The sequence below is a fragment of the Panulirus ornatus genome, chromosome 65 (assembly GCF_036320965.1).
Source record: "Panulirus ornatus isolate Po-2019 chromosome 65, ASM3632096v1, whole genome shotgun sequence".
Classification (NCBI taxonomy): Eukaryota; Metazoa; Arthropoda; class Malacostraca; order Decapoda; family Palinuridae; genus Panulirus; species Panulirus ornatus.
The window spans coordinates 8,995,001-9,012,500 of NC_092288.1; the positions used below are offsets into that span (position 1 = coordinate 8,995,001).

A 17,500-nucleotide genomic window follows, 5' to 3' on the forward strand; every position below is an offset into this window, starting at 1 on the left:
ACTTGAAATATCCACCTCACTAGCTGTCTTCCTCCCTGTACCGTGTAAGCACGACACTTTCCACCACTTAAAGTATTAAAGTGAGACGATACTCATCCCTCACAACTCTCCTATAGAGCCGTCTCGACCACTTAAAACCCTTTTTAATACACCAGAAGTTAGTCTACAACTTACATGTAACTCCGCTGGTGATCCAGAATTGTACAGTGCTTCGTGAACCGGCCGCGCGGCAACCCAGCTCCCCTGTAAGGGCGGTAAAGTTATATTTTTTGTGGCCACGAAGTTTTAAGGAGAGTTGAGTTAGGGAGAGTTAACGCTACCCAGAGTGGGATGGGAGGGGAATGTATGGGCGCAGAGGGGTGAGGCAGGGCGGCCTAGGGTTAGGTTGGGGGCAGGTGGGATTTATTTATAAGTCGAGAAAAACCTAGAGGGTCTGGAAGAGCTTGGGGCTTTTATTGAAGGGGGGAAGTGGGTCATGTCTGCCTCGAAGGTGAGCAACAGCTGATCACGTCAGTCGGTCGTCCAGCTGCGTCACCTCCTCCCGACTCAGAGACTTGTCTGTCTGAAGTGAGGTTATGATGTGGGTGACGCTCCCAGCCCCAGACGTTCTGTACTGCAGAGAAGTTCAAACGATTTCCCTCAGGAGCTTTTGGTCGCTTATAAGTATTTCCTCGGGTTTTACTGGGAAGAAAATAAGATTACATTTAGAGCTTCGATATATATTTTTTTTTAATTTTCCAAATAATTTTCCAAAAGAAGTAACAGAGAAGGGGGCCAGGTGAGGATATTCCCTCAGAGGCCCAGTCCTCTGTTCTTAACGCTACCTTGCTAACGAGGGAAATGGCGAATAGTTTGAAAGAAAAGAAATATATATATATATATATATATATATATATATATATATATATATATATATATATATATATATATATATATATATATATATGTAAAGGTCTCAAATTAAGATTATTGTTTGTACTTAGAGAAACGGACACTTTGAGCAACTGAGGAAAACTTGGTCGTGTTTCCGGTTTCAGGGGAAACATTTTTTCTCGCCAGAATCATTCGTAACTTGTGATGGCTGCCAAGGGAAAGAGAGAGAGAGAGAGAGAGAGAGAGGCGGGTTTATCTTGGTGTCCCCTCGCTACCCCCTTCTCGGAGATCGACACGGAATGCTCTCTCTCTCTCTCTCTCTCTCTCTCTCTCTCTCTCTCTCTCTCTCTCTCTCTCTCTCTCTCTCTCTCTCTCTCTCTCTCTCTCTCTCTCTCTCTCTACAGTTTCTGTGACACACTTTCTCTCTAATTGGACACCACCCTTCTGCCCCCCCAAGCCAACCCTCCATGGGGGCCCCCCATACGTGTAAAGACGCTGTCGTTAGCAAGTAATGCTAGAGTATATATTATGCTAGTATTATCATGAATGAAGCACGTGCTCTAGACTACTGAAGAGTAGCAAGCTTCTAGACACAGTTACTGATGATAGGCCATACAAGAGAAAGAGAAAAAAAGGAAATACAAGATGATTTTTCATTAGATTATTATTTTTTTTTTTCCTTTTTCTTAATTGCCCTCGAATATCAGGAAGGACCTTGCTCTTGCCATAGTAGATTAGGTTGTAGCGTGCATCCAAAGCCAGCTTGCCAGTAGAATTAAGTGGAAGCGTTTGCTAGAGTGTTCATATATTCAACAAACTGTGTGTGTTTGTGTATCTGTTCACATGTTATTTATCTGTCATTTTGTGCAGCATATTCACAAAGTCACTCTAACTCATTGAATAAATCACTGTTCTATGTGCATGGTTCTCTTTTTTTTTTTTCTTTTCTCGTGTGTGTATATATTCCCCTTTCCATGCACAGTCAAATTTCTATTGCACAGTTATCATTTCGTCTCTCAAACAGCACTGTTAATCCTAAATATTGCACTGCTTATTCTCATGACTTACTCACATATATTGATTATTTGTATTATGTTTTTTTTTTATGATTGTTGTTTTTCTGTTCTTAACTTCTGCTTTTTTTTTTCTCTCTCCATGTGGTGACGAGCGACCTCCTGCCAAGGACCACTCCTGAGGCCTCCAACACTACCGGACCCTGCCATCGCCGTAGGGCCCTACGGAGGCAGTGACACCTCCGCATGGGTCCTATGGAGGCAGTGGCACTGCTGCAGGGCCCTACGGAGGCAGTGACACCGCCGCATGGGTCCTATGGAGGCAGTGGCACCGCCACAGTCCCTTACGGAGGCAGTGGCACTGCCGCACGGTCCTACGGAGGCAGTGACACCGCCGCATGGGTCCTATGGAGGCAGTGGCACCGCCACAGGCCCTTACGGAGGCAGTGGCACTGCCGCACGGTCCTACGGAGGCAGTGACACCGCCGCGTGGGTCTTATGGAGGCAGTGGCACTGCCGCAGGGCCCTACGGAGGCAGTGACACCGCCGCATGGGTCTTATGGAGGCAGTGGCACTGCCGCAGGGCCCTACGGAGGCAGTGACACCGCCGCATGGGTCTTATGGAGGCAGTGGCACTGCCGCAGGGCCCTACGGAGGCAGTGACACCGCCGCATGGGTCTTATGGAGGCAGTGGCACTGCCGCTGGGCCCTACGCGGAGGCAGTGGCACTGCTGTACGCCGGAAGGCAGTGGCACTGCCGCAGGGCCCAACGGAGGCACAAAGTCCGAAAGTGGAGTACTTTTAGAGTAGCGTAAACATCAGCAGCCAGAAATCAGTATGCGGGGAGGCTCGGGAATGTCAAAGATCTATTGACAGGGGTCACTTTGGGAGACTCTTGGAAGAGAAGAAGCTTTGGGGTCAATCCAAAGACTTCAAAGGGAGGTATCTCTCCCAGTCACTTCGGAGAACCTCAGATCTTTCAAGGGGTAGTTTCGGATGCCCTCTAAAGTCCTCCACTTCCTGCGGACGCCCCCCGGTGAGGGAGGGCTGTGGTCGGAGAAGGAGGTCTCAGGAGTCGTTTGGGAGGACCTCCCTGGAGTGAGTCTCCCCGGCAGCGTCGCTTCGCTCCTCCCGGACCTTCTTCAAGGTGTTTTTAACCACCACCTCTTCACCTTCTCTTGCAGAAATCCCTTCTCCACCACCCTTGCCTAGTGTTGATTTTATAAGCCCCTTGTACAGACCTCTGGAGTACTACTACCGACCCGTGGATCTGACGACCGTTCTGGGCTACCCAGTCCCAAACCGCGACGACGTGCGGACGTTCCTGCCCATGGCGCCTTGGGGGCACGTCCTGAGGGCTGGCCCTAAGGCGTACTCACGTACGTGACCGTTCTCCTGCCCAGAACATCCTTTATAGCGCTAGATATTGCTGATATACCAACACCAACCCGCCACCCACACACCAACACCCACGCCCCCGAGCCGCCTGCCCCTCTGTGGTCCCACAGACGCGGGCACGCCCTCCACAGACTTACGAGCTCCCGTACCACACAGGCTAGAGATTGGTAGTTGATTAGTACAGACACACCCTCCCAGGAAGTCAACCACATCTGACTGGCGTTCAGTCATCCACGGAAGAGCCTTGACTTATCCCCTCCTCCTCCTCAACACGTCCACGTATAACGGGCGTCCGTCTAGGAGAAAAATCTTCACTCCTAAACACACACACACCTCAAAAAAAAATACCACCACCACACCTGCGCGTGTCACCGGTACTCACACACCACAGCTGGGGTAGTTCAGACCCCACTGCCTCACACCCACACCCGCCCCTGGTGGTGCTGGAGGTGGACAGAGCTTCACCACAACACTGTCTCATGCTTTACCTCCCTCACAATCCCAGTATAGCTGCCCCTCTACCACAGCAAAGAGCCTACATACTTAGAACAAGCTCATCATTTGTCTCAACCCTGTAGTCGAAGTCCAGAGTGACCTTATAGTTAGTTAATTCTGCGATGGTGTAAATCAAGAGAGTCAGTAAGATCGTGTATTTCAGGGTGAGTTGTTGGAGAAGTGTGACATTTTCCTTTCAGCCCACAGACGTGCACAGCCATGGCAAGGAATGTCAGATGCAACGCATGACAGCTCATGACACGGTAGGGGGTTGTGTTATGCCATGAGCTCACAACCGTACAAAGTGAGGGTTTACACTGTCGCAGTAGTTGAGTCTACTTGACTTAAGGTAGCCATAAGAGTAGAGTTTATACCGATGTAAACTTACACCGCTGGAGTGGTATACCATTAGAGTTTATACTGATGTAAATTTACACCGCTGGAGTGGTATACCAGTAGAGTTTATACTGATGTAAACTTACACCGCTGGAGTGGTATAGCAGTAGAGTTTATACTGATGTAAACTTACACCCACTGGCGTGGGTATACTGCGTCAGTTCAAAGTCAGACCGATGAGGGTTTACTGTTTCGTCGACTCACACCACTGAGGTCCACGCTCGTGCACCCAAGGGAGTCGAACCCACGTAAATGACGTATGATACATCAGGTGACCACTGTGTTGGTACTACGGCACTAGCTCATTCTAACGATAAGGCTTTGATACACACAGTCCAGTGTAGGGAAAGACGACCTACTGGGCATCTATTTGCAGGTTGACGTTGAAGATATAGATAAAATCTCATTAATGTAACATTATAATGTCGCTGATGGTGATGGATGGACCGTATTCTACACAGTGGACGTTCTGCGTGAGAGTGTGTAATGTACGTAGTGGGGACACAGAGGAGGCTTGTGTTGTCATTATACGTGAGTGCAGGGGGGGTCGCTGCCCGTCATGCGTGGCACTCTACCTGATGGTGACGGTGGTAGTGGCACTACTCTACCTGATGGTGACGGTGGTAGTGGCACTACTCTACCTGATGGTGACGGTGGTAGTGGCACTACTCTACCTGATGGTGACGGTGGTAGTGGCACTACTCTACCTGATGGTGACGGTGGTAGTGGCACTACTCTACCTGATGGTGACGGTGGTAGTGGCACTCTACCTGATGGTGACGGTGGTAGTGGCACTACTCTACCTGATGGTGACGGTGGTAGTGGCACTACTCTACCTGATGGTGACGGTGGTAGTGGCACTCCTCTACCTGATGGTGACGGTGGTAGTGGCACTACTCTACCTGATGGTGACGGTGGTAGTGGCACTCCTCTACCTGATGGTGACGGTGGTAGTGGCACTACTCTACCTGATGGTGACGGTGGTAGTGGCACTCTACCTGATGGTGGCAGTGATAACGGACCTCCAACTGATGGTGACAGTGATAATTGCACTGTTCCCGATGGTGACAGTGATGATTGCACTGTTCCCGATGGTGACAGTGATGATAGAAATTATCCTCATGAAGACAGTGATGCTGATGACTGTCCTCACACAAGAACAACTGACATGGTCGCACTGTAAGAGTCACTGGTCCGTAAAGAAGACAGACTCTGCCGCCGTGTGAGCATACATACATCCAGCCACACATTGCCTCACGAAGAAAGGGACGAAGTGTAAGAGATGGTATCTGTCCCTCAAGCCTCATATCACCTGCAGCAGTGAACGCCGACGTTGGTAAGGGTTTCAGCTCGAGTGAGGCCGAGTCCAGCTGTCTGAGCATCATCTTGCAGTGACAGTGGTCCTGTACAGTGACAGTGGTCCTGTACAGTGACAGTGGTCCTGTACAGTGACAGTGGTCCTGTACAGTAACGGTGGCATGGAAGCAACACCATCGATACGTTAGGAACCAGGTCTGACAAGTGCCTTGGGTTATGTCTGCGGGAGCGGCGTTATGATGCGACTTCGAAGTCCTAAATATGGTTGACAGGCCAGCGAACGGTAAAGCCTTGTGGTGATCTGTTGCTGTTGATGTGCCTCTGTACTCACTCCTCTTCGTAGGAGCTACGGTATGGACGAGCCAGTCATGAAGCCTCGGATAGACGATGTCGTGGGAGTTAGGGTATGGACGAGCCAGTCATGAAGTCTCGGATAGACGATGTCGTGGGAGTTAGGGTATGGACGAGCCAGTCATGAAGTCTCGGATAGACGATGTCGTGGGAGTTAGGGTATGGACGAGCCAGTCATGAAGCCTCGGATAGACGATGTCGTGGGAGTTAGGGTATGGACGAGCCAGTCATGAAGTCTCGGATAGACGATGTCGTGGGAGTTAGGGTATGGACGAGCCAGTCATGAAGTCCCGGCCAGAGTGAGTGAGCGGGTGGGTGAACCGAACGAGCGTGGACTGGTGCTTTACGAAATGCCATCAGTGCCAAGACCGTGAAAGCAGCGGCTCGAAAAATAAGGAGAATTTATGTAAAACGTCGTGCTATGAAGAGGAGGAAAAGCAAATAAGAAGTAAAGATTCAGTCTGGGATTTTCGCTGCGGAGACTTTTACAAGACGGCCCAATTTTTTTTTTCTTTTTTCTGGGGGGAGGGCGGGCGGCAACCCCTTGCGGAGACGAGACTAGTTTACATGCAAGACGAACGGACGGGAGAAGAAGGAATTAGAAACAAGAACGGGAACGAAAACCAAGAGTTAATCCTTTTTCCTCGGGTTATCTTGAAGAGTTGGAAGATGCAAGAGGGGGTTAGTGAGAAAAGATCGTGTGTCTGTGTCTGTGTCTGTGTGTCTGTGTGTCTGTGCGTGTGTGTGTGTCTGTGTGTCTGTGTTTGTATTTAAGGAAATATATAAAAGCTGTTGGAGAGATGAACACCAATGTAAGTGGTCGCAAGGGCTGCATTAGTGGAGAGAGGAGCAAAGATGGCATTGCGAAGGCCTCTTTGGACCAAAATGGATGGCGACCTGACCCGCGGAGAGGTACGATAGACTTTAATGTGATGAAGGACTGGTGTCCATTTATCTGTCATTTACTGTCAGTTATCGTTATTAAGTTTTCTTTATTCAATTCAGTGACGAATGCGGTTGAGATGCGTTTAGCTGTTGCTCAAAAAGTCGTCAGGTTGGTATTGACCCGAGACGCGAGTCCAGTAACGGATTGTAAGCGATGAGGATGTCTGTACAGCAGTCAGTGTTATGGCCGTAGCTAAATGGGGGATTGAGGTAGGAGAATGAAGGAAGGTCATGCGATGGAAGCCCGGCTTTAATGATGTTTACATCCAGATAGATGGAGAGAATCATGTGTTCACCTCCACGAGTTCCCCAAGGTCGGAGGAAGGCTTAGTCGTACGACACTCTCTCCTCTCCTCTCCTCTCCTCTCCTCTCCTCTCCTCTCCTCTTCTCTTCTCTTCTCTTCTCTTCTCTTCTCTTTCTCTCTCTCTCTCTCTCTCTCTCTCTCTCTCTCTCTCTCTCTCTCTCTCTCTCTCTCATAGAGGAGAGGAGGAAAAAGGGTAGGAGGCCAGGGGAAAGAGACAGTTTGAAGTGGAAAAGGAGAGTGAAGTGTGTACAGGTGTACGGTGTAAGCTTTTTGGATGATGCAAGTTGGGGGGATTATGTGGACAAGCGTTTTCGATGCCTTATAAACAAACCCCAGACAGACTCGGGGGGTCTGCATGCATTCGAGTTGTATCTTTTGTTTCGTTTCTTCGTTGTGTACGTCGATGGACGACTTGGCTAGTGCCTCCGTGAGTGCTATGAGGCCTCGAGGGGGGAAACCAAAAGGGTGGATGTGTTCCACGTTTGTGCGGTTGTCCGGATCTTGGATATGTGTGTGTAGCGTGTAGCATCGATTTCTTCATATCTCTGCCAGCCATACTTTTCACCACGCCCTCCTGTGAGGTCAGTTTGCAACACACGACGCCCCTCCGGTACAGTGAGCTTGTGACACGCCACCCCTCCCTGTGACGCAAGCTTGTAACACGCCACACCTCCTGGGGGTGCGCATTGACAACACGCCACGCAATCCATCTTATGCCCCTTTCAAAAACAGTATTTTCTATTCCCTGCATCTCCTCCTTCCAGATTCAGGGAAGCCTTTGTTGTCAGCTAAAAGCTTTTTTTTTCTTTCTTTTTTTGGTCTTGAGCTCAGCAGACAGCTGAATTTTAAAAGCTTCTAATATTGCCAGCATCATCAGCTCTATTTTGGTGTCCCTTCTATCACAAGTGTCTAGGATTACTTCATAGACAAGGCGGCTGTATATAGACAAGGTTCCTATATACATCATAGACATGGCTACTATATACGTCATAGACAAGACTCGTGTATACGTCATGTACAAGGCTACTGTGTGCATAGTGTGCTCTCAGCTCAGAACACCATGAATAGGGTAGGTTTAGAACACCATGCATCATACAGGCTCGTCTAAGCTAGGCTCAAACACCGTGTAGGTTTTAGGATGGTTTTCGGGCACCGTGCCTATTGTAGCCTAGCTTCAGGACAACGGTTAGGCTATAGGCTAAGTTCAGAACACCATGTCGTCTGTAGGCTAAGCTCAGAACACCGTGGAGGCTTCAGGCTAGGCTTAGAACACCGTGAATGTACAGGCTATAGGGTCAGAACACTAGTGCATATACAGGCTTCGTTCGCTCAGAACAGCATGTGTATATAGGCTAGGGTCAGAACACCGTGTGCACTATAAGTTAAACTTAGAACACTCTGTGTACCATAGGCTAAGGTTATAGAACCTCGTATATCATGGCGAAAAGATCAAAGCACAGTGTACATATACACAGACAAAGATCATTGTTTATCATGTGTGGCTGGACCAGACTTCTGCACATGTCGTGTGGTTAGCCCAGACCGTGTGTCTTGTTGTAGGACCAGACCTCTGCATGTGTCGTGTGGTAGGACCAGACCTCTGCACGTGTCGTGTGGTAGGACCAGACCATGTGTGTCGTGTGGTAGGCTCACACACATTCTCTTGTGTCGTGTGGTAAGTTCATGAAGGCGATGTTTAGGGATGAAAAACCATCTTGTGTGTGTGTGTGTGTGTGTGTGTGTTGCTGTGTGGTCGGCTCACACGACCGTGTGTGTCGTCGTGTCCAGGGCTCACTCCCTGCGTGTGCTTGCTCCCGTCCTAGCAGGAAGGACCAGCGGGTGACCTTGGTTCTCTGGCCTTCCTGACGCTGCTTGCTTGCTTGCCTGCCTGCCTGCCTGCCAGCTTGCCTGCAGCAGCGGTGTCTTACGTGGCAATAAATCTGGAGGAGGCTGAGAAGAACCTGCCATAAATTCTCAGGCAAAAATTGTGTTCGAAGGTCTCGAAAATTATGGACTGAAAGAGGACTGGAAGTCCGCTATGGTGTTTGCTCAGTTCAAACGGCTGGGCTACTTTGTCAATATGGGATTTTCGAAGCTCCGGGTCTCCGAAGCTTCGGGGTCTCCTGATATGCATTTGCACACTAGACGAGTTCATCAGGCAAGCACTCAGCTTCGTTTTCAACAACGCGGGAATAAAGAACAAGAAAAAAAAAAAAAGCTAGAGGGAGGTCGGGACTGAGCTTTGGTGCGAGGCAGGCGGTGTAGTTCAGTGTCCCTACTAAGCCTGGACACCATCGTGGATGCTCTCCCTGCAACCGACACCTCACCACATCCCTGCGTTTAGTCCTCTTGAGGAAATGGCACGGCCGAAGACGCGTCTGCGTCTCCCCTGAGACTAATCAAGACGGAGCCTCAAGTGATAAATCCTACTGTCGATAATACTGAGGAAAAAATAAATGGCTGGTGTTTGTGTTAACCCGTGTTTTGATCTCGGACGGACCATGAAAAGGCCATAGTAGACCTGAAGATTGAAGTGGTCTGAGTCAATGCTCTGCCTCCAATGAAAATAAAACCGATATCATTCATCGCCTTGATATCACAACTATGGGCTAACGTCACCGATATCAAGATATCGCCATTTACGGCTGTCGGAAACATCCCAAAACCTGATGGTGTTACTTTGGGACCAACCCGTCCACGGACCGGCCACAGGTATAGGTTATTTCCACATCTGTGTTCGTCCCAAGGAGCACACACTCCACTCCTAGCCTTCACCTACTGAGAGGAGACCCCCGACCCCTCCAGTGCCACTGACGTCATGGTCAAAAACAATTGATTTATTCAGCAGAAGCAGCGGACGAGAGGCGGCGGGTCGGCCAGAGAGAGAGAGACGTTTCTCCTCTTCCACCCCACCCCACCTTTCCAGAACCCACACGTCTCCGCGGGATGATTTATAAAGTTTCTGCAAAGTTTAGTCAGTATATATCTTCCAAGTTGGCGAAATGATGAAAGTCTGAAGTGCTTACAAAGTTTGCCACGTGCGCCCGGGAGTTGTCTACGAATGAAGCGAATCCTGGAGGAAGCATGTTGACTACAAGAACGAAGAAGGTTCCAGGCGGGTGGCGCTGGCCTCTCCCCTCCAGGAAACCTCAAGTCACTCGCGTAGGGAAGGATGGAAGACACTGACCATCACTACAGGGTCAGAATAAAAGAATGTAATCCCCTTTCGCAGAGAGATGTACTTCTGTCTCCGGAAGCCGTAATGGTTAACCTTAACCACTCGCTAATAACCCAGATTGAGGGGGGGAAAAGTGGTCTTTGCACGTTTGAATAATATCTGTTAAGTCGATGAGGAGAGAGAAGCCGTTGCAGTGTGCGTTGTGCTTCTCATTGTGGTCGCCTCTACTTCCAAACTGAGAGAGAATCTTAGAAACAGTGATTCTACTTTGACGTCGGCGAAGCTGATCTCCATCCAGTAGAGTGTCACAAACCTACAACCATCAATGCTCGAAACATTGAACATCCTCACTTCTCAGTTTCAGTGTTTCAATTTCTTGAGCACAGTGGTTTAACAGCCAAGTCATATCACAGCAGGTTGACTGTCCCTTTCGAAACCGTCCGTCAGCCAGAGTCCATAGTTGTTGAACATTTTATTACCAGCCCGCCCCGCGCCACGGCCACCACCCGTGTCCTTCCCCGGCAACCTGTCTGTAGGGAGACCCCTACGAGATGTCTGAGCCAGAAGGGGGCCACATGTCTTTCCACCGTCATCCCACATCTATATTCAACGATTAGGGAACGACACACGCGCAGATCTCTCGGTGTAACACGAGTGGAGGTGTGGGTAAAATGTCAGGTCTTCGGTCCTCGAAAAGAATGACCTTTTTTTTTTCGTCATTGTTTATGCGTGTCCAAGCTTACAAGTGTTTTGCATCTGCTGTACTCTCTTTTATTTCAGTGGAGTAATCGTAAATCGTTCTTGAAAGATGACAACATACACCCATACCCTTAAATGTTCCAATCCTATAATACCTTGGATTAGATTGTATTCGATACTCAGGCTTACATGATCGTAGAAACCTTGAGAGCATCACGTCAGAGATAACCAGAGGTCTCGTCCAGGGCCAGAGAAGATGTCTGGAAAACCTGCTTCACGTGACACTGGACTCATACGTGTGATGGTCTGACGGGTTCCAACCCTACCCGGCTCTCCGTCTGAAGACCATTGGATACATTGCGATAAAATGACAAAGACGCAAGATAGGATTTGCCGGTATGATGTTGCCAAAGAGTACACGTTGCAGTCACCTCTGCTGCCTTTGGTTGGTGCAACTTTGGCGAGACTTTTGAGATCCAGAAGCCTTGCCTGAGGCTGTCTCAACGTCCTTGTTTATACCACAGTGTTACACGACACATCTGGGACCAACTTGCTTGACAGTGTTCCTAATGACGTGTCGTCTTTCAGTAATGAATATTTCCTTCGGTGTTCCCATTTGTTTGATGCCTTCATCGAGATACAAGCGGTAGATGTCTACGTAGATCCTTCGTGACTGAACCACTTTCGCTGTACGATGGTCGAGGCGTTCGGGGCAATCTGTGTTGGACGTGTCCCTTGAGACGATGCAATTTTATCGCCGAATTCCGTCGCAGGAGCTACCGGATGAGGCTCGTCACACCGTCGGTACGCCATTAGATGGCCTTAAAACAGGAGGGTCATTGGCTACAGCTGACCTATACGAAGCATTGGATGGCCTTAAAACAGGAGGAACAGTGGCTACAATTGACCTATAGGAACTTACGGTACACCGCAGAGGGTGAGGGCGAAACAAATTGGTAACAGCGCGGGTAGAGTGTAGCCTCATCCTCCACTCTCCCTCTTACGACACGTAGCCTCAGCCAGTCCACGAGTCCTCGCTGAACTTCAGGCCTCCCCCAACACTGTAGGAACTTTTCCCCCTCTCGGTGTTGTCTCTCGTACATTTCTTATCAGGACGTGAAGTCGTCGATCTCTCTCTCTCTCTCTCTCTCTCTCTCTCGCTCGATTTTTTCATCATTCCAGTCCAATTCTCTGGATTACCTGAAGATCGGTACGATCATTATGTTTCACTATTATGATTTCATCATCTAAGGCTGGTCCGATTCTATCACATTTTTTTCCTCATTTTTGTTTGTCTCTAAGATATTTTGACATGGATGTTGGGTGTTACTGCTCTGACGCGTTGATAGAGTGAGAGAGTTTCAACTCGCTCACGTTGATAGAGTGAGTGCCTTATCTTTGTCGTGTGGGTAAAGTGAGTGTTTCAGCTGTTTCATGTCGATATTGTGGTAGTTTCAGGTGTGCCAAGTTGATGAAGAGGTTATCCCAGCGTACCTCCGCGTTGATATAGCGAACCCTTCAGCTCTCTCACAATAATGAACTTTATATTTCAGTTGCGTTACTGTCTGACTTGGTTTGATTGGGTAACTTTTTTTTCCACCTAGGGGCAATGTTGTGCAGATTGGATAGAGTTCTGATTGGCCGGTGGCTTCCTTCCCACTAGAGTAGGGTTCTGAACATCCAGTGGACGATCCATTAGCTTTGCTCCCCAGTAGGGAGGGTTCTGAACTTCCAGTGCACGATTCAGTAGCTTTGCCTCCCACAGAGGAAGGGTTCTGAACGTGCAGTAGTTTGCCTCCTCACTGGAGAGAGAGAGAGAGAGAGAGAGAGAGAGAGAGAGAGAGAGAGAGAGAGAGAGAGAGAGAGAGAGAGACATACCCCTGATCCTCCACAGCTTTGCCTCACCCTGTGGAAAGCTCTGACGACCCCGCGCTTCTTCTGCTGACCTTATGGTCCAGATGTGCTTGACGTTCTCCTGCCGTGTGGTCCTGTACCTGCCCATGGTACTGATGCCCTCGCACGGGACCATTACGACCCATTTCCTATCCAAAGAGCTCTCTCCAGCACGCATGTCCAGGAGGGAAGACCTCTACTGTACACATCTATAAATCTGGTTTTCTTTTTTTTTCCCCCCTCCGCTATGGCAATAATCCAGACTTTGTCGTTGTTCTTGCCACCTTTAACCCCTAGCGGCTTCCAGAGGTACAAGTTTGGCTTCCTTGTTTATGAAATTAGTTATGTTGCCCAGAGTCAGAATAGGACTGTCGTATTTTTTGGGGTCAGTGTTTTCTTTCTCCGTCGAGCAACAGGTAGTGAGTGACAGAGACTTGATCTGTCTCGTGGATTATGTAGGGGAAACGGGTTTTCTTACTAGCCTGGGTTGGAATCCTTCCTGGCGTTGGTTCGATGCCCGTGTTTTACGTATGTCTTGGCTTTCATGTCCTTCGCCGCCACGCCCTTGCACCTGCAGTAGGGCGAAGCTGGACCCTGGCTTCGTTAATGAGGCCATCATCAGCTTCGAGTCTCTTTTAGAATAGCTGTGTCGAGATTAATTTCTCTGCAGTTAGTGACGCACACGTCTGTCAGGTGTTCCTGCGTTGCCCCTGTGTAGAGTAAGGAATGTACCGTGTTGCCACGGTGGGTCCTTCCCTGCCTTCTATAGCTTGTGTTGCCACAGAGAGTCCTCCTCCTCCTTCTTCTTCTGTAGCCTCGTGTATACCACGGAGAGTCCCCACACCCCTTCCTCTTTCTTCTCCTGTAGCCTCGTGTGTGCCACAGAGAGCTCTCCTCCTCCTCTTTCTCCTCCTCCTCCTCCTCCTCCTCCTCCTGTTGCCACGTGTGTGCTACAGAGAGCCCTCCTCCTCCTCCTACAGTTAGGTGATCATCCGTCTGTGTAATCCGTCTGCAGCTGTAGAGTCGCCGGGAAATTCTGAACCAGAGAGGACGTGTTCAAGGACACCCTTTTCCCTCCCCGTCCTTTGACCTGAGCAGAGTGAAGCGTCGTAAGGTAGGCCAGACTGGTCACGTGGGACGCTGTTAATCATTCTGGCTCCTACAGAAGGGAAGGGTGAGCGACAAGGTGCGTAACACAGGTCGCTATACATGTAGATAGGTGACCGAGACTTCCAGCGTTTCAGCTGAACACCCGCGTCTTCCTCTGCCATTCATCGCCATAAAAGTTCCCGTCAGAACACAGGTCGTGGGACGAGAGAGATGGTTGCGTCTTGATGGCTTCCGCTGTGAGGACCTGTGAAATGGAAGAAGGAAGTAAGAATGAATGCTCATTGGCAGGCAGTCAACACTGTCTTGGGTGTGGGATTTAGATGAGGAGTGATACGAACCGTGGGTAACGAATGTAATATTCGTCAATTTGGATGAGGAGTATTACGAACCGTGGGTAACGAATATTCGTCAGTTTAGATGAGGAGTATTACGAACCGTGGGTAACGAATGGAATATTCGTCAGTTTGGATGAGGTATATTACGAACCGTGGGTAACGAATGGAATATTCGTCAGTTTGGATGAGGTATATTACGAACCGTGGGCACGAATGGAGTATTCGTCAGTTTGGATGAGGTGTATTACGGCCCGTGGGTAACGAATGGAAAGATTCGTTCAGCGTAGGAACTTGGGCCATACGTAACTCCCGATGATTCATTTCACAGTCGAATGACCCATTTTGCTTCTGCCTTATTTTTCGAACTGGTGAGGTGTGGGTGAGAGATGGCGAGAGACCAAATACCCAACAGGTTAAGGAATTATACAGATACTGCGTCATCTACACACACACACACACACACACACACACACACACACACACACACACACACCCTACTGTCACTACTACCACTACTACTACTACTACTACTACTACTACTATTACTACAGTTTATCACGATCACAACACATCCTACTTCATGGTAGATACTTAAAACTTGATAACGCTGTCCAGAACTAGCATAAACTCACGTGACCATCTCCACCCTACCACCCTACCATGTCCACCTTGAGACCACAATAACCTTGAGTATAAAACCGAGGTTACAACCTGGACGTATTCTAATGGCGCTGGGCAGCAGCACACGCGAAAACGCGATGCCCCCACGCTGACGCGGAACGACAAGGGTTTACTACACCCCTCGCCAGGCAGCCCCAGCAGAGTTGAGGGCAACATGTCTCACGGTGAGTGAGGAGGTCTCCACCCCCAGCTTATATCCGGCTGGGGAACGTTACACAACACGGGAAAAGAACAGCACTCTAGCTCCTCCCGCAGCCTGCAGGGGGAGGACCTGATGGTGTTGATGATACATGAGGAAATGGAGGAATGTATGGGGAGACTACGATAAGAACACCGTCGACAGGGAAGAGGCTAAGAATAAATCATGACTCCGTCTACGCGAGGGAAGTCAGCTTTTCATCCGATTTGGTTCACTTCGGTAGTTCTTAAGCTCCTCAGACCCGAAATTGAAGAAAACAGAAATCAGAATGAGACTGTGAAGCGACTTGAGTGGGAATTAATGGCTGGTGTGAGCGCGTGTGTAGCTGTATATACGAGTGTGTGTGTGTGTGTGTTTGTGTGTGTGCATGGCAGTAGAGATGTTCACAGTAGTAGATTAAGATGTTTTTGCCTCGTGGTTCAGGGAAATGGATGTTGGACAGAACTTTATTTTATAGGAATCAACGCAGGATGAAGTTTATAGGTTACAGAAAAAGAAGAGTGTCTGACACACACACACACACACAGGGAGAGTGAGGCCTCAGAGAGCCGAGTGTCGAAGAAGAAATAAGGCTACATCAAAGCAGCGTCCTAAAAGGTCTGTGGGTATAAGAGCCCGGATGCGTTAGAACAGGCAGACAGACTTCTGTATACCAGAGGGAAATACAGTGAAGATCACTGTAGCAGACAGGTCAGGTCAAGACAGGTGATGGCTCTATTGCGAGAATCGATGGAGGACATGTGTTGATCCCAGAGAAACGTGACACCAGAGGCGTTAATAGACTAGGATGATCGACCAGGGGGAGAACTGGACAGGTAGCGCCATACCAGATTACGCAGACGGATCAGCGGGAAATGCCGAAAAAATCGGAAAAAAAAACACCTTCGCAGATCGCTCGGAGGAAACCGCAGAGATGGGTTAGGGAAATCTGACCATAGGTTGTGTTCGTCTGCGCAAATCTGAACCAGAGGGGTAGAGATCTCCGTTCAGTACCTGCCAGAGAAAACAGAAGCAAGTATGACAGGACCCGAGGTAGCTCCGAGAGGGTCTGGCTCACGTGATGAGGCAGAGCCGATGAAGAGGCTTCTCCGTCAAGCAAGTAAAGTCTACACAATAGTTTACGTGACAGACAACACCCCCAGGTGGGTGCGATGACTCGGGTCAAGTATTCAGCGGCGGAGGAGACAGCGAAACAAGTGACTTATTTCGTTGCCCTTCAAGTATCTATATTAATTAGAAGAGCCTTATTCTTATGAGTATTTAGTAATATATCAGAACATGTAATGTTCACAATGTAATTCAATCTTAAAAAGAAATTTTACAAAATTGTTCAGTCATTTAGAGATATGCAACATGAAAGTAGGACTATTGAAACTAAAAAATATATATGATTACAGTAGATGAAAATACAGTACAGTGGTACAGTAACTCAGATAAAGAATAGCTATTTGCATCAAAGAGGGAAAAAAATATTTACATATATACCCCCACGAGAATTCGCAGTTCGTAAGAAGTTTTAAAACACAGACGAACACTTAGTCTTAAGTAATCTTCTTTACGAAAAAGTTGAAGTACGAAGCAACATGTTATGAAACATCAGAGACTCGGTGAGTTAAGTTGGAGTGTACACACCATTACGTCATTGAATTACCATCTTCCAAGCGTTCTGTGGCACTTTCGTTAATGACTTGAGTCCTATGCGAAATAAAGTGATGGATTATACACACCGTACAGACATGAATGCCAGATTATGATCATCTTCAGAATAAAGGTATATCCGTACATACACACCGTACAGACATGAATGCCAGATTATAATCATCTTCAGAATAAAGGTATAGTTGTAGAAGGCCTCGAATAACGAAAGATATGAAAAAAAAGAAAGAAAAGGATTTCGTAAAGCCACATTTAAGTCCACTTTACAACACGGAGACGCGAGAGCGGGGCAAATTTATGTGCAAGTGTAATTTCCTCTATTTCCTCAGAGTGTCATCCTAATGTGGGTCTAGAAAATGAGACGATGACTCTTAATAAACAATTAAGGGAGGGAGGGGGGACAAAAATAAATCTGGTACACTTGAATTAGTGAAAAGGCCATTTATGTTTTTGTTATTGTTGTTGTTGTGTTAAAGAATATATATATATATATATATATATATATATATATATATATATATATATATATATATATATATATATATATATCGTGCATTAAGTAATTTATCTCCACATATTTATCTCCTATTAAAGGATAATGGCGTGAGATCATTATGTAACAATGGTCGATCGTGATAATGACCTGAGATCATTAA

At 48.1% G+C, this 17,500-nt stretch overlaps 1 protein-coding gene across 3 annotated transcripts in view; it reads left to right on the forward strand.

Annotated features, from left to right (window-relative positions):
- Positions 1–17,500, forward strand: part of LOC139746517 (uncharacterized) — an 867,914-nt gene that overhangs the window by 793,708 nt on the left and 56,706 nt on the right. For 2 of the 3 annotated variants that reach the window (XM_071657834.1, XM_071657832.1), the window contains one exon: positions 3,071–3,265. The exons of the other annotated variant lie outside the window; for it this stretch is intronic. In XM_071657834.1, the coding sequence (XP_071513935.1) occupies positions 3,071–3,265 (195 nt within the window). The remainder of the gene's footprint in view (positions 1–3,070; positions 3,266–17,500) is intronic. 3 annotated transcript variants of the gene reach the window in all.